This window comes from Nanorana parkeri, unplaced genomic scaffold (assembly GCF_000935625.1).
Source record: "Nanorana parkeri isolate BGI_ZX_2015 unplaced genomic scaffold, ASM93562v1 scaffold252, whole genome shotgun sequence".
NCBI lineage: Eukaryota > Metazoa > Chordata > Amphibia > Anura > Dicroglossidae > Nanorana > Nanorana parkeri.
Window position 1 is genome coordinate 937,541 of NW_017306520.1, and position 18,699 is coordinate 956,239.

General features: G+C 38.8%; 1 protein-coding gene across 3 annotated transcripts in view; it reads right to left on the bottom strand.

The window, feature by feature from the left end:
* Positions 1-18,699, bottom strand: part of HNF1B (HNF1 homeobox B) — a 64,425-nt gene that overhangs the window by 6,373 nt on the left and 39,353 nt on the right. For all 3 annotated transcript variants that reach the window (XM_018556794.1, XM_018556793.1, XM_018556792.1), the window contains exons 5-7: positions 7,319-7,479; positions 3,695-3,836; positions 1,403-1,594 (exon numbers count right to left, since the gene is read on the bottom strand). In XM_018556794.1, coding sequence (XP_018412296.1) covers positions 1,403-1,594; positions 3,695-3,836; positions 7,319-7,479 — 495 coding nt within the window. The remainder of the gene's footprint in view (positions 1-1,402; positions 1,595-3,694; positions 3,837-7,318; positions 7,480-18,699) is intronic.

Consider the following 18,699-nt stretch of genomic DNA (forward strand, 5'->3'; position numbering starts at 1 on the left):
CCGATCCGATCTGCCAGCGCTGACTGGCGGAACGGACGGGGGAGGGGGCGGGTACAGCTGGCTCTGCCTCTAGATAGGCAGAGCCAGCTGTCACTCACGCAGCTGGGCGGATCCCGTCAAAAGAGTCGTGATCCGTCCCGGCTGCGGCGTCTCAGTATACCGCGAGCTGTAGCTCACGGTATACTGAGCTTAGGGTAACGGGAGGATGCTAGTTTGTGTCCTCCCGTTACCCTTTGGAGAACTATGGGGAAAAACACTGACCCCATAGTTCTCCTTTAATATCCTCTAATTTCTTCCTGTTATGAGAGATGCTCTATGCTAAATTTTTAATTTTTAAGTCTTTGAAAAGATTTCAATTTGAAATGAACAAGAATTTCAGGGATGAATGGGAGGAATTTATCAAAACTGGAGCAGACAAAACCTGGAGCAGCTGCCCATAATAATCAACCAGCTTCTCTCTTCAGTTTGTTCACATAAGATTTGAAAATGAAAGATAGAAGCTGATTAGTTGCAATGCACTGCTGCTCCAGATTTTCTTTGCTCCAGTTTTGATAAATCCCCCCTAGACTAATTAGTACCAAGGGTAAATGTGTTCTTATATAGAAGCCATATTGGACAATAATTAGGAGTATATCGCATATCCAAATGGATTGGACAAATCCATGCCCCACTTGCCGAAGCCTTGGCAGCCGATGCTATGGACGGAGCCATTTCCAGTTCTTGCATATGCAATGTTAAGACCATTTAAGACACCCAGATATATAGGTATGATCCAGCTGCCCTTGGGCAACTCAGTCACATCATACGTCAATTCACAAAACTCATCAGCTTAGTCAGCCATCTGTATTTATACCTATAGAAAGGGGTGTAAGAGGCACATGCAGACATCTTCAGCACCTTCTAATCTGGAGAAAACAGTGGTAATCAGACTTCTAATGTGCAGTTATTTCCTCTAAAAGATTCAATTTGCTATATGCAAAGTTTTGCCGCCTATCAATGTCTACAGGGACATATAAGTGGTAATCAGACTTCTAATGTGCAGTTATTTCCTCTAAAAGATTCAATTTGCTATATGCAAAGTTTTGCCGCCTATCAATGTCTACAGGGACATATAAGACATAACATTGTCTTACATTGTCCAGTATGACCATTTTATAGGCACCTTCAGCATATACATGTCTAGCTGCAAGCAAGATCTTCTGTAGATCTCAAGTACCACAAGATTGTGAAATAAATATATTTTATTACCTTCTTCACATGAGCTCTTACCCACAACATTGTATCACAATTGAGGAAGTGCTATTTAAATATGCAAACGTCAGGCAGATCTGGTACAAATATTTATTTTGCTTACAACAAATCCCTAGAAAGGGCAATAATATTACTTGAGCACAGTACTTACTGTGTGAATTCTGAAGCTGAGCCATTGTAGCCATAAATGGTTGCTGTGTCATGTGACCAGAAGATTGTTGCATGATTTGTTGTTGATGCGGACTGTGCAACTGAGGTGAGAACTGCACAGACTGTAAAGCTGCTAGACTTCCAGCAACACTGTTGATGACAGGAACAGTCTGTGCCTGACTCGTGTTCAAATCTAGGGACAAGTCACAGGGTTATTAAATTGTATGTGAAGGCAATTATTCACAATTCAGCAATACACCTGGAAATGCTATACATTTCATAATGGGTTTTAAATACAGAGGTCCTTGACAATAATAATAATATAATATAACAAAAAATAGTCTTTTTTAAGACATGAATGTGATCTGCATAGTGTTCATATGTGGGGGGGCCTTGTAATAAACAATTTATACAGCAGTATAGGTAAAGGACACGTTTTTATGACAACAGCTGAGTTTGGTTATTACATAGGCAGCCTTTTGCTTTTTAGTAGTGATGAGCCTTTTGGTGTAAACTCAGTTTTCCTGAGTTCACGCAAGCCAGCTCAAAACTGTGACCGCCACCAACACTCCTCCCCACTGGACAATCAGTTGTAAAGGAGCATTTGTGACAGCTGTGGGGAGGGCAATGCCTGCTGGGAGATAGGTGTGTCTGTCAGTTTTGAGCAGTGGGCTTGGGTCACTCAGACGAAGTGAGTTTGCACCAAGCCCAGGCTCATCACTACTTATTGCCCTTTACTTTTTCTGCCAAACTTTGCATACACAATCCATCTGCTGTAATGCATTCTTGGTTTTTGGCTCTGTCATAAACAGGAAAATCCAGCCTGGCCAAACATTTCTTCACCAACACGAGAGAAGATGAGCGGTGCTCACAAGGTCTGTTTATCTCAGGCGGTACCAAAAGCGTTTGGTATAGGTTATCTAATAGGCTGTTCTTTCTGACAATAGGCAACATGAATTATCAGGAATTCTCATAGACATGACATTGTCGCTTGATTAAAAAAGGCTTTATTCTTTATCTCAACTGCTTATCAGCTGGAGATGATAAGTGTCAGCCTGACATAAGGTTAGCTACTAGAGGCAGCATCTTCCAAGCTATATAAAAAAACAATCACATGTGACCGTCAAAGGAAAGTTCTTGTCATGTAAACATTTACAATAATAACTCAAAATGTCTACTAACTGAAAATAGGCTAAAATTACCCTGTAAGGGAGATCTCAAAACCAATCCTATTGCTGGCCATTCACAGGGCAATTTTAAATCAAACTTCACCACTTTGACCTAGTGTTTGATCACAAATATAATAAAACGGATGCAGGAAACGTACCAGCAACTGCCCAGATAACAAGGATAACTTGCTATAAACTTGTGTTAGGGTGAAATTGTAATTTTGTTAACTTGCTGCACGCATTCCTGGCAAGTTGTAGACTTGCAGAACACTTGCGGCACAAGTTCTAGTTGACACCTTTTGAATTTGTAGCAAATTTGCTTTGCAAGTCTACAGCAACAGTCCTGCAGGTCTTAGAAAGAGCTCTGCAAGCTCGCTGGTCTAGAGACTTGCAATGCAGACTTGCTGTAATTGTGCAACAAAATTGTGACGCTTGGCAAGTCTGCAATAGTTTAGCAAGTAATTTTCAAACTTGGAGCTCAATTGCTTGCTATCTGGGAGTTTGTATATGTACATTTATATGGCAGGAAGTTGGTAGGTTACCTTATACAGCAGATGTTTCTGCATGTGAAAGTTGTTAAAAGTGGTTAAAAGTAAATTGCCCATGTTTCTGGCCAACATAGATGCACATATTGCAAGTGACAAACCTAAAAAAAAAGCCTTTTATTTAATTACCCAGACTCTATTGACATGCAAGGACTTAAGCTGGCCATACACTGGTAGATTTACAAGCATCTATACAAAAAAGCTTGTTGATAATGCCATCAGAGACTTGCAGAACGTCTTTCAAAATTGTATATGATTTTAACATTTGATTTTGGAATAAATGGAGTTGCTTGAATGAAAACCACATTCATTGGCAGAATTAAGTTAATTCATGAAAAATGTTCCATCCTGCGCTATGTTAGTTCTCACTGCAGTTAAAAGCGATCATTGATTTTACCCCTTGACCTATTTGAAAATTGTGTGAACGTTCCAAATTGAATTCTACTAGTGTATGGCCAACGTTAGTGTGTTTATTTCTCAAACTCAAATATTTCTGCTAAAAACATGAATGTTTTGTTATTGATCTGGTCTAAGTCCTAGCAATAGTCAGGTTCAAAGCAAATCCTCTTGCCAACTTACTTTGCGTTATTGCCATGACTCCAGATATGGGCGCCATGATAAGGTTTTGTGATTGTTGGGAATTGTGATGGATTGAATGAGACAGACTGTGGATATTTGTCAGAGTACTGACTGGTGGTAGTCCTCCCCCTGACACAGATATCTGTAAAAAAAACAAAATGAGAAAAGAAGTGATTAGAAAATAATTAACATTAAAATGTGTGACATGCAAGAAACAATGTTGATAAAGATTTTTGACTTATGACAGCAATGCATAGGAAAAGAATATAAATAAAGACAAATAAATGCTATATTATGTAGCCTTTTTCAAAGTATAACATGTTGTCACATTTCCTGGAATGAGGGCTTTATTATATAAAGAATATATTCCAAAGTAAAGCATTTTAAAAATGAAAAAAGAGTCTCACTTTTAAAAGCTGGTTTTCATAATCTGACAGTGTGTTTCAGTAAAAAAAGAAAAAGTGTTGCAGAAAAAAAGCATTTGGAGGCACATAAGGAATACTTGAGTTTGGAGTAGAATGCAGTACCACGATGGGTGCCTAAATGAGTTTGAAAACATACAGTTACAGAGACCCTGTCACTAGACCTTTCACTTTAACAAAAATATGATTATAAGTACATTTATTGTATTTTAACATGTGTAGACATCCGAAAGCCCCATTAAGATGTGTTCAATTGCAGGCAAGGTCAAATGCCTGCATTATACTAATTTAGTCATTATGCTTTGACTAGAATGCCCATCAACATGAACCAAAAGTTGTGTAGGGAGGGGTGTAGATCCTGGGCCAGCTCAGTGAGTAAAATGAAAAGGAAAAATACTTCAAGAAAGCTTTTGGGATACTTGATTTTTCTTTTTCCTGCCATTTTCTACGTTGACGACAGGGTCTCTTTAATGAATACTTTGTTGCAAAGATGATGTGCCTACCAGCTATAGTTTCAAAGCAATTGTAACAGTTCAAAGCTACACTGATCATACAGGAATACATTTTCAAAACAGACTACATTAGAATTTTGGGCAGTTCTGCAAAAGGTCAACTATACACAAAACTGACATTGGTGGGTTTTTACATCTCTCAGACTTTATTGCCAAAAGTTTCCTGCAGTCATTTTTTACTCCACCCCTTACACAAGACTAATGACAAAGGATTTACTCTCTTGATAGATTCTCTAGGTATATTTTTATTCTACAAACTAAGGCATATGCCCTTGAGTATCAGACAGGTCCATAATAATTAGAAATAACGTAATAATAAATAAAAAGCCAAATCTTTTTAACTCAAACGTGTTTCTTACTTTGCCATCCCACACCATGTCTTTAAAAAAAACTCTGTCTAGTCAAGGTAACGTTTGATGAGCTAGCTCCCCTATGACATTACTGCAGCTGCTAAGCAGCAACTTATTTTCTATTAATAATCCCTATAATAGCAGTAAAATATTGCATCATGGGACACTAATCTTCCATGCTCATTACTGCATTCATTCTAACCAGTTGTGGAAGAGCTTGCTTTGTAAAAGATGCCTATTTTTGCAAGAAGATGAGGAGGTGCATTGAATAAAAAAGCAAGAAGATTATTGGACTTAATCCGCATACATTTTTTAGTAAAATGAACAGTGAGGAGTGTCGGGGAGATCTAATACTAAGTGCTGAAGGGTGTTCAGGCTCCATTTGGCATGGTAAGAGATCTGCCCTCCAGCAGAAGTGATAGTATTTGTATTTGTTTGGAGGTCTATGTCTTTTTCTGATTTTCATTTTACATGGCAATAAGTGGCAATCTCAAAGTTGAAAACAAGCTAAAGTTCTTTTCTGTCCATAAACTGTTTGAAAATGGACTAGGAAAGCTGGATATACACTCACCGGCCACTTTATTAGGCACACCTGTTCAATTGCTTGGTAACACAAATTGCTAATCAGCCAATCACATGGCAGCAACTCAATGCATTTAGGCATGTAGATGGGGTGAAGATGGTTTGCTGAAGCTCAAACCGAGCATCAGAATGGGGAAGAAAGGGGATTTAAGTGACTTTGAGCATGGCATGGTTGTTGGTGCCAGACGGGTTGGTCTGAGTATTTCAAAAACTGCTGATGTACTGGGATTTTCATGCACTACCATCTCTAGGGTGTACAGAGAATGGTCCGAAAAAGAGGAAATATCCAGTGAGTGGCAGTTGTGTGGACGAAAATGCCTTGTTGATGTCAGAGGTCAGAGGAGGATGGGCAGCCTGGTTCGAGATGATAGAAAGGCAACAGTAACTGTTAGCCATGGTACATCGTTACATCCAAGGTATGCAGAATACCATCTCTGAATGCACAACACGTTGAACCTTGAATCAGATGGGATACAGCAGCAGAAGACTACATACCGGGCGCCACTCCTGTCAGCTAAGAACAGGAAACGGAGGCTACAATTCGCAGAGGCTCACCAAAATTGGACAATAGAAGACTGGAAAAATGTTGCCTGGTCTGAAGAGTCTTGATTTCAGCTGCAACATTCCGATGGTAGGGTCAGAATTTGGCGTAAACAACATGAAAGCATGGATCCATCCTGCCTTGTATCAACGGTTCAGGCTGGTAGTGGTGTAATGGTGTGGGGGATATTTTCTTGGTGCACTTTGGGAGCGTGACGCTATCATGCCAATATGGACCAAAATCTCTGAGGAATGTTTCCAACACCTTGTTGAATCTAGGCCACAAAGAATGAAGGCAGTTCTGAAGGCAAAAGGGGGTTCAACTCGGTACTAGCAAGGCGTACCTAATAAAGTGGCCAGTGAGTGTAATACCGCATCGAAAAAACCTGAATAACCCTGGAGAAAAGGCAAATTTTACTTTTTATAGGTCAAATGGGGTGAACTGAAAAGTCAACAGAAATGCAGTAATATTTCTACTTGACCTGTCTGTAAATAAACCCCCTTAGTATCTTCACTCACATTGTTAGGTTTTATTAAATTCACTGTTTTCATTTCTCAAGATCATCTGTACAGTCTAAGACCATTCTAAAGTTTAAATATGCACTGAAGGTTAAATAACAAATACCATACATGATTAGTCATGTACATATCAATAGATACCACTAATATATTATAGACTTGCCTCGATATTAACTGTTAAAAGGGGTAATAAAGTGTTAAGGCTCGGCAAGGTAATTATCTCATTAATGACACATCTGACGCCTCTCTACTGATTACTAACACGCTGTAAAATAAAGTAGCCAATGATTGAAATAGAAAAGGGAAAGTATTTTGCCTCAAGTGAAAAAAATCCTGTCTACACCTAGCCTACATCTTTAAAGAGAAGCCTTTAGGAGAGCCAGTTTTATCAATGTGCATGTCATCTGAGAGGAAAAACAAACACTGTTCCACCCACTTTCCTACTTTGTAAGGCATTTAATCAATAAAAAGTGAACAGCTCTTTGTTACATTTATTGGTCAGCTTCAAAAAAGGCCTTAAAGTGGGTCAGAGTACTGCTTTTTAGAGCAAACTGTGCATTCAAGATTTTTTTCATCCACAATGCCTCTTTGTTTACTGCTGACCCTGTGAGAACCTAAAAAAAAGAATACTGTGTGTTTTGCTTGCTTGTCTCTCTTATCTTATCAGCTTTGCAGCTACAATAGGCCAGGTGTACTCACCAATTTACCATCAGGTGAAAGCATGTTATGGCCAGGATCCAAGCTTGCTGGAGAAACTTGCTGGAGAACTGATTGGCTGGTCAACATCCCATTGTTACCATGGTGATTAATCGTTGATGATGACGTGACTTCACTGTTTCCTTGCTGACTGTATCTTATACCTGAAAGTATAAATATATATTATTTAATGATACCATGGAAGTATTTTTATTCAGTAAAATTCAGCTCAACACATTCTAATAAAATATAAAGTCATGTAAGCACCAGTGAAGTATTTTTAAACTCTGGACCAACCTTGCCCACATGAAGAGAAACACATATTCCTTTTACTAAAGAACAGCTCACATAATTAGTAGGGGTGAATCCTATATCTGGATTTTATTGCTGTCTGTGATCACATTAAAATTAAAGCTAAGCTATCTCCTATCAATTTCAACTTTTTTTGAAGTGACTCTTGCTTAAAGAAAGAAATCTATAAAACATCCCTGCATAAAAAGACTTTCAATACTTTCTGATTGGTAGTGAGAGCTCATTTAACTCCCTTCTAGAGCTATGGACCAGGACCTTCAGCATTCAACACTTCCAGGTGTGTCAGATAAGTCACTAGAGGACACTCTGGGGGATGCAGGCATCAGACACATCTGGAAGTGTGTTAAATGCTGTAGCTCCTAAAGTGAGTGAAGTGAAGTGAGGACTCTCCACTCACCAGATAGGTAAGTAATAAGAAACTTCTTTTGCCGGCAACTTTTTTAGGAAATATTCTTTGTCAAGCCGCAGAGTTGCTTAAACCATGTTTCCATCACATATGGATGTATATATAAATATACAAATTATTGGTGGTAGGTTACCTTGATCCATTTTATTATTTTTGTGAGGAAAAGCTGGTTGAAATCAGATTCCTTGTTTCATTATACCAGCAGATAAAACCTGACAGACAACTACTACAGGTGACAACTACTATCTGGACTCTATTTTCATTATAAAACGTGAACAAGGTTTTAATGGCATAATCTAATATGAACATTTGTATGCAAATAAGTTCTTAGGGAAGATAATTTTTCCCTAAGGCCTCATTCACGCGAGAAACGGCCGGCACGTACAGCTCCGTGCTGCGTGAACGGCCGTATCGGGCAGCTCCCGGGAAGAACAGGTGCTGCGTGTGATTAGTACGCAGCCCCTGTCCTTCTCTATGGGAGTACGCGGCCGTACGCCGCCCTTCGCTCACCCGCCCTGCACGTCCGTGCTTGTGCCTGGTGTCTGTACTCGTACGCTGACAGGATGGATCCTGTCTGCATCCGAGACAGGACACCCGTATCCGTACGGACCTGCACTTGGGGTGAGCGTAGGTCAGTGTAAGGCCGTGTAGTCCCATAGAGAAGGATGGGGGCTGCGTACTAATCACACGCAGCTCCTGTCTTTCCCAGCAGCTGCCTGATACAACCGTGCACGCAGCACGGTGCTGTACGTGCCGGCCGTTTCTCGTGTGAACGAGGCCTAAATAACAGTCATTAGTAATAATAATAATAAATAGTAGTTATTACTGTTGTTGGTGTTATTATTGTTATTATTATTATGAATATTATTATATTATCATCTTCAATAATTTTTTCTGCTTCTATTGGTATCATCATTGATAAATTCTTTATCTAACAAAATAAAGGTTACTTATACCTGTGATAAAAGTATTTTTCCAAATAAGCAATTGCCATTGGAAAAGCCCCAGCTTCACGCAGCATAAACATTAATTAACCCAGGCAATGTTACACACATTCTTTTACCGTATTTTTAACCTCATGCATAGCTGCATAGTTATTAGGCTTGAAAAAAGCAAGTCCACAGAGTTCAGCCTCTCCTACATTACCCCACTGTTGATCAAGCAAGGCAAACAAAAAGCCAGTGTTAACTACTTTCAATTTGTCACAGTGGGAAAGAAACCTGTTTTGCTTTTGTCAAAAGAGATGATTATTCTCTAAATAGAAATACATATTTGTGATTTTTCCACTAAATTTGAGTAATCATTAGGTATGCCATCCTAAGAACAATAATATGTCTGCAGATACAGTACTTAGTTTTAGGATGGCCATAGACTGGGAAATCTTACATAGTACATAGTTAGAAAGGTTGAAAAAAGATGTCCATCTCTGTCCATCTCTAGATCTCTATCATATAGAGATATGAAAAAAAGAAAGAAAAGCCTAAACAGAACGCTATGCCCCCAATGACCCACTGTTGATCCAGTCTGTCTCTCTCTCTCTCTCTGAATTATTTGCCAGTGGGACTCAAAATCTTACTTATTTCTACCTGCACCAATTATAACCTTGTGTAATTCTGATAGGATGCCTAGCAGAGCTGGCTTCAAGTTATTTGGCTTTCTTTGCAGAATTTATTATGCCCCTACTTAAATTGCTAAACCCTTCGCTTCAAATGATACATTTTAACAAAGCTACCTTGACCAGGTCATTGGTTCATACTCATGAATGAGGCAAGGGCAGCTCCAGCTTGTCTCAGGGCAAAACTAGAGCAATCTGCTAGAATCATCCATCCCAGCAGTTAAATCCTTACTCGGAGCAGGCTCTGCCAGAAAATCTTAGCCAGGGTCCTAGAGGGGCCTACAAACATATAAATGCTACTTTACTCAGGAAATCATTCTCTAATTCTGTAGGCGCCTTAAAGTGTAGTACATGATCCACCAATGTGTTCTTGCCAAGCCACCAATCAGATTCACAATATAAGAGATCTCAGGCAGATGTAAATCTGATTGGTTGCTGGGGGAACTAACTGCAATTTATTTGACACACACATTGATTCATCAGACCTAGTGTCACCCACATTTTCTGCAATAACAACTACTCAAATTATCCAAGAACAGTATTTCAAATTATCCAAGAACAGACATTTAGGAAAACTACCAGTTAGTAATGATGCTTGCAATCATCAGAGGGACCTATAGTCCTTCACTTTACCAGGAAACAGGAGCACTCAGACATCCCCATGAGTACTATCAAAATTCAATATGTTCTCTTGCCTTGTGGGGAGTCTATGTAGGCAGAAGCTAATTAGCTGATGTGACTGATACTGGGTAACCAGGAGAAACACCACATAAACATAGGAAAGCCATGCTCCATGTATATAGAATACAGGTGCATTTAGGATAATGCATTCTAGTATTTTTAAATGGGCAAGATACCTAAGCATGCATTAAAAAGGCTACTGAGTAAAATAAGGAGATGCATGTAAATGGCGCTGTTCCATTTTTACACTCTACGAACAATTTCTTGGTAGGTAAGTACAATGAATTGTGTTGTCTGGGGGAGAGGCTGGGATGGGGAAATAAAGAGTACAGTGTTCTACAACAGGCTTGCGGCACAAAAAGTCATCATCATTTCACACCAGACTATCTGTTATATTCCTAGAACTATGCATTTATTTTTGTAACTTACTTAAACCAGCTTCTACCCATATACTCGTCCTTTAAAGTGACCGAGGTACACTGATATATCCTTGTAACCAGCTTCTCCAAAGAAACGCTACAGTGGTTAAAAGAGAATGCTAAGATCCGCTTTGCAAAAGTGCAGTAAATGTATTAAGTGATCCCACCGTTGTTCTCCAGTGCCAGGCAACCAAGTGTGTCCTTATCAGTGAGTCAATAAAGATAAGAAGTTTGAGATGGGGCAGGGGGGAGGGAGTTGAGCAACCATTAAAAAAAAAAAAAAACAGTGACATCTGTCAAAACAAGAACACAATCCCATTGGGAGGAAAACTTCTACTTGTGACACCTATACATAATGTATAATACGTGGACAAAACATAAATCAATCTCATAAGTATGATACTGCAAGAAAAGTTTTCTTAAAAAGATTACTTAGCTCTTACTAATGCAACCCTTTCAATATCCTGACTTTCATGCTCCTTGAGAGTTATTATGTCACAAAACGTTATAAAGTGTAGCTTTTATTTCCATCATAAACCTGTTTATTGCCACCAACCCAACCCACTCAGCAGTGGTTTCAAAGCACTTATTACCCCAATAAAACTGGAAGATTTTTCAGCATCAGTATGCTGTGGCATGTCATTGCACTGAATAGAAATGGTAAGATTTTACTTCTACATTGATCTGAAACATTTCAAGGTTAATGACATTGCTATTCAAATTTGTTCCACTGACACCAAAGTAATATAATCCAGTGTATAATAATATTTGTAATATTCATGTCTTTAGCGATCACAGATATTAGCTTTTCATATTTAACAATTAGTTAAAGTGACATTAAAGTCAAAAAAAATGTTTCCCTCCCCCCAATGTTGATGTTAGCACTTACTTTAAATGATGTCTTTTATTCCGATCTTCTTCTTCTTCTTTCTTGATGTTTTCATCTGTCCCTCCAGCGGTGCGGCGGCTCTCCAATCCAGCGCTGACACGTCTCTGCTTGCAGGCACTTCCGATCCAGCGGTGTCTGCAGGTTGGTGCACGCGTCCATAGACTTACCTTGCGTCTCTGCTCGTCTCCCGGCTGAGAATCAGAGCTGCGCATGCGCCCGCCCCAAGATCCTTTGTGGCCGTACGAGCAGTTCCTGATTCTCGGCGCGGGAGCTTGACAGCAGTAGATATTGGCAAAAAACGGGAGGGTTTAGAACCCCTTTAAGCATGAGAAAACATCATAGAGGCTTTTACAATATCTTCTATCTTACACCATTACATATACATTTGTTTGCTTACTTTTAAAATATCATACTTACATATATTATATTACAATTTTACATATTATATATCATATTTGATTAAATGTATTGTATAGTTTTTAGATATTATGTAGTTATGTGGTACATGGGTTGCACATGCCTGTTTGTAGGTCCTCCTCTCTCCTGTTATGTTTTTGGAAAAAGTGAAATAGGAAAAGGGCTTGCAAAGTAGACAGTGTCTCTTTAAAGATGAAGTGAGCACTTGATCTTTGATTTGTTCAGATTTTAAAAAAAAAACAGGATATTAAGTTCAGTATATTGATAAAGGCACTTCTTTCAAATCCATTTCAGTTCAACCTTTGCATGCACAAGAGATCCTTAATGCCCCATGAACTGTTGTTGGCTATGCACAAGTCGAATATTCGAAAATTTTCAATTTTAATGTTCTAATGGTTAGTGGGGTCTAATTGACGTTCAATTTTTTTGGGTGGTGCATAGCATCTCAATCTAATCCCAATTTTCCAAAAATATCAGGAGGCAGAGGTAGGGCTAAGGATGTGGTACTTGGGAGAACGGTTTAAACAAAGTAATTGCCCCTGCTTTAAATAATTGTATTTACTTTACATATGCCAAATTAACATTTTGTGATTGACATGCTGATGTGTACGTCTTGGGTGATCAAGTTGGTCTTTCTTTTCATCTACATAAAACATCCAACTTTATAATAAACTGCTTGTATTCCCCACAGTAACCAATCAGATCCTATCTCTCATTCTTCACAAAAAATGAAAAGAAGAATGCGATTGGTTGCAGTCTTGATATGTCTTATTCATTGCACTGTGATAAATAAGGTCTGCTGTTTTAAGTAACTAAATTAACCAAAAAGCTAAACTTACAGGTTAAAGGGTATTTTCTTTCTTTGTTAACAAAAATTACAGAACCTGCCATTTGTTAAAGTGTATCTAAACCCAAAAACAAAAAAGTAATGTATTGCAGCTTACCAATCCTTAAAAGTGGTGGCTGCATTGTTTTTTTTCCTTTATTTGGTGGTATGCCATATAGTAACACACTTCCTGTCTTAGGGTGGCTCCTTTCAATGGAGAAGCAATGAAGCCACCCTTCAAAAGCAGCAGCCTGTCAAACTGTGCAGTGCATAGTGTTAGATACACCAGCAAATTTAGATGGACTTGACCTACAAATGAAATTCGAACTCCAGCTAACCCTGTATAAACTGTATAATCTGTATAAGCAGATTTTTGTTTTCTTTTTGGGATAAAGGTTTTACATAAATGAATAAAAGTCAGCTCTCTATCTGACACATTTGCTGGCCTGCTTGGTCTGCTAAAGTAAGTTGAAAAATAACCGCCTTACTAGCTGAATCATCAGGTAAAAATAAGGGGAAAAAAGCCTAAAAGAAAACTAATTCGGCCACCACATATAAGAACTGATAAGCTCAAATATATCGAATTTTTGCTTTTGAGTTTAGACATGCTTTAACTTTACTTCTTCTTGGTTTTCTCATCATAATGCCTTAACAGGTCTTCCGGTCTTTCAAATGTAGGCTTATAGCTGGTGAGGTCATCACTATCAAAGCAGAAAAAATAGCTATTTTCCATTTACTTTACTTGTGTAAGAGTAAACTACCAGCATTTGTTGCCCAATCATGTGAATCAGCCACCTATGTCTAAGTAATTCCAATCACATTGCATTTCTCATTTACTGCAATAGCCTCCAGCTCTTCAGATTTACAATCTTCATGCATTAGCAAGCATATCAAGATGTAACAATAGGCAGTCCAGCCAGTCAACTGGTTTGAGACCAAGTACAGACAACCCTGAAACCATTTAAAACTACTCTCTATGGTAACCGTAAGTATGGCTACATATTGTAGTTTGTAAAAAAAGTTGGCATCTGCTGAAAACAAAAGTAACATGCAAGTAAAAAAAAGTAACAACAATTAATTAGTACAAAAACCTACCTGAAAAGATATGAATTGTTTAGCTAGTCCATTGCACTAAAGATCTGTTTGCAAAGCTAGACCTACATGGCTCAAATGTGCTGAATGTTAACAAAAATTAAATGTCTATGATGCCCCTAATCTACAGGTGATTGAACAAACAAATTGTAATGGTGTGTGTGGACATAGCCTACTGCCAGGACTAAACCAACCTTTATGAAGGGCCTCCGCTGGCGAAACATTGTTAGGGGTGACATCAGAGAGTTGCAACTGGCAGGACAGTGAAGGGAAAAAGCCTTCAAAGGACCAGTCGCCCGAAGACTAGGAGGACTTAGTGAGCGATAAATAAAGTAAGTATATCACCTTATTCATCATCCTGTACACAAAACCAGCAGTTAACCCTAGCAATGGGAAGGGGAACCCCAGAGTTGAGCTTAAATGTCCAACCTCCAGGTATACTTCCAAACAACTTTAAAGATCTCTTTAGTTCCTACACTTAAATAGTGAAGATGTTCTCCTGTCCACAATAGCAGCTTCTGGGTTCGGATAGTCCAGAAGATTGTGTATCTTCTAAACAGTGATGTAAAAAAAATGAAGAACCAACCCTAAAGAGGATGCCAGCACCCAAAGAATAGCATTTTAGGCAAAGTTCGTCTTTTTACAAAAATATAATAAATGCACACTTCTTCACAAAAGAAAAAAAATTGCATTTATTATTTTTTAGTATTGGAGCCAGTAAAGCACATTCTCCCTCCCATCCATGTCTGTACCTTGGTATGGACATTCAGTACCATGCGCGGCAGGAAACAGTGAAAGGTACTACATGAATCTTTCATAATTACTTCTAGAGTCACATGAACCATTAGCTAAGACGACCTAGAATAAGAGCAGCAAATGGGCACCTTTGCAGCTGTACAACATATGCACAATCATTCTATCAACAAATCAGGCAACATGTGCCCTATTTCTTTCCAGTTCTATTAAACTATTACAAACAAATTTCTAAAGGCTGGGGTTTGTGAAATATAAACTCCTGAAAATGTAACTATCCTTATACTCTTTCTTGGCTGGCAGTGTAAGCAATTGACCTCTGAACTCCTCCCTAGTCAGCTATAAGTGATGTCCTGTTGTGTCCTTCAATAGACTTACAATACTGGGCTTCCTTCTTCATATGAACAGGAAACCTGCTGTGCATTCAACAAATTTGTCTTCCTTTAGAATAAAGTTGCAAAGCAAGTTGCAAAGCATAGCTGTGTTTTTAATAGAACCTTTATATAGGTATGTTTACCTATAATACTTCAAATGATACCAGTGGTATGATAATTGGGGTAGCTAGTCAAAATTAGAGAAGCAATATGATTGTTTTGACATATCAAAAAGCACAATTACATTGGCCACAACATAATATACAACAAGGATCTGATCAGTATTTAAGTAGAACAAATGTTCAAAGTTTTGTTTTGGTTACTATGGCTGATCCTGCAAAAGTAGGCATGTTGCACCCTTATTTCCCTTGTGTTCAATTTGCTTTCTGTTTCATTAAACCACCAATGTAACAAAAACATATGAAGTGGGTAAAAAATAAAAACTCCTTTAGTTTTAGGTGCAATCTGACACGTCTAAACATGCTGGCTCCAGAAGAGAGATCCTCTACATGATTTTGATTCTGCTGCTTATTTAAAGTTTGCAGTGGTGTCAAACATGTCACTTACCATAAATACATGGAGAAGTCAGTACAGTCTGGAAAATACTATTGCTTTGTATAAACTAGTTGTATAAAATATTTCCTAATCATCTTTTCAGAAAATGACTGAATATAAGTCAACAGAAGGTGTGCAATCAATTCCTGAAGATCTTACCCTTAGAAGTTTTTCTTTGCAGCTTGTGGTGTAAAAACTGTCATAGTCCTTAATACCTGGATGTAATAATTTACATGCAAGATCCATGTATTTAAAGGGCATGGGAAAAAACATTGATATAATCAAACCTAAAATTATGTCCTCACATACATGAGATCCTGTGTTCAACAATATCAAACCTTTCCTTCAACTAAAACGTGCAAACACCATATATTAGCAATATATGCAATATATCTGAAAATATCATATACAGTATGTCATTATAGTTAAAATGCTTCATATGTATACTATTTTACAAAACTGTTGGTAGAATGTGACATAATTCTCACCTTTTTCTTCTCCTATTTAATTTTAGTCTTTATCATTCTTGTTAATCATGTCCTTAGCATTAATAAAACGCTTCAAAAAAGTGTTTATCCTACTTTACCAGGAAACCATATTTGTATCATTGCACTTTAGTGTCAAACAAACAAATGTCCTGTTTAAATTTCCTTCTTTTATGGAATCTAATCAATGTGCGCACCAGTCTCCAGCTAATTCAATCAATTTTCACCCCGACCTTACATGACCTCAGTAACTGTATTATGGAGGTAACCATCACTCCTGTCTAGTGAAAGAGAGCCACAGAATGGGTTGCCACTATACGTCCTATACCCTAGGACAGCTCCTGCTGTCTCAGTCTAGTGCCAGTAAAATAAACTACGAGTCTAAGAGGCCTTCTGGGTAAAGATAAATGAACACTTGTACAGTAATTGCAGCCCCTTTAAGAGAAAAAAAACAAAGGGTGTCATGGTGTGACTGAGTACGCAATGGAAGACTGAGGGCACATCAAAGACTACAAGACTTGTACAAAGGTGCCATTTAATTGTCTTAACAATGCATAAAGGCAACAATGCCATGACAACAGAAGGCTACATGCTGGTGTATTATAGCACAGCCAGTGAACAACACTGAAAACAGCTGACTTTGCTGACAGTGTTCAGTTTGGGGGGAATCTTGAAAGCTATCAGTCTCAGAAAGCAGAACTTCTCTTCTGTCATTCTTTTATGTGGGACATTCCTGAATTAAGGTCACCTTTTGGTCACCCCATCAAAGTCTGAAAAAGATGTAGTCCCATATCTTAGGCTGATTGCGTCCCAAACAGTTAAAAAGCAAAGAAGAAAAAAAGAGTTTGTAACAGAAAATGTCACGGGCAACAAAGACATTCAGCATGAGAAATGGATTAGGGATATTGCACTTAATGGACTGTAATAAATACTTCTACACTGTAAATGCCATAAACACACCTCAGCAAAGGCAACAGGAGCACCTGTACTGTATTATATGTTCGAAACCCTAAAAACTGATAAGAGTCATCATAAAATACATGTGCATTTTTATACAACACAATAAAATCATTTGAATCAACTTATGATATTAGAAGGGTTGTTTCTTGTTTGGAGTATAATACAGCCTAAGCAATACCACACTGATTGGCTAAACTAGGAAAATTAAGATTAGTTACTAAGGCTTTAGACGAGGGGTCTCAAACCTCCGGCCCTCCAGCTGTGGTGAAACTACAAATCCCATGATGCATCTCTCTTCGGTAGTCATGTCTGTGGCTGTGATAATCTTGCAATGCCTCATGGAATTTGTAGTTCCACCACAGCTGGAGGGCCGGAGGTTTGAGACCCCTGCTTTAGACTGTATAAAAAATGGGAACAGCACTAATATAAGCAATGGATTATGCCACACACTATTCTCTCATGCCTAAAGTTGGCCATTCATGTATAGTTTTGAAAACCTCTTGAATCCCACATCCATACTAAACAATATGGATGGAGAAATCCACCCCTGCCAGCTATTTTATTCTGACAGCTGGCGCCCGTGGCTGCCAGAATACCCAAACAGCAACTGCAGCTGATTGGTGTATTTGGTGTCTGACCAACAAGTGATGGATTGGAGTCAAGTATTTGGACCCTTTCTACTACACTAGCAGGGTCACTTATAGTAAAGGGTCCAAGCAGAGTAGGCTGACGACTCCCAAAGCTGGAGTACAAGCAGGGGAACTGAATGAGGCAGTGGAAGACAGAATAGACTGGTAGGACACGGTAAAGGGCATGGTGCTGCAATGCTAGGTAGGTGGCATGTGTGGAATGTGGAATCTAAGGGCCTGCCGGTGTTCGCCAGAGCTCCTGATGGTGGAGATGGGCTTGGCGGCGTGCTGCCCCAGGTCACAATCCCTAGATCCACCTAACTCACCTAACAGCCAACAATGGTCAACAAGGCCAGAGTTCTGGACAGGTCGCAGACACACATACGAGGGACAAAACAAAGGTTAGGGACAGACGGAGGACCAGGACTTCCAGGATTGTATGTCGAACATGTTGGAAAACCAGCCGAGAATCGTACGATTTTCAGCTGGTTTTTAACATGATCGAGAGATCACTGCCGAACGGGCCAATCTGAAGACTGGGATTTCCATGGAATATCAAAAGGATCGGGAGGATAGACAGAAGACTGGGATCCCCAGGGACAAGTCAAAGTTCAGGGCAGACTGAGGACAAGGATTTCCAGGGACAAGCCAACGGTCAGGACACGGAAAAAACTTCAAGGCATTCAAAGCCAGCAAAAGGTTCATATTTTAATTCACATGCCGAAGCAAGTCTCAACTTTTTAATAACAATCCCAATTGTTTTATTTTACAGTGAAATGATTTGTCTAATATAGTACAGCATGCAGTGACATTCGATATTCTTAGTTATATTGCAATCATGTGCATTTATAGATGTAAAATTAGATACAACAGACCAATAGCTATACACTGTCCCTTTTGAGAAACAGCTCATTCACTGCATAGTACACCAGTCAATATTTTTTTGGGTAACATATGGATGAATAAATTAT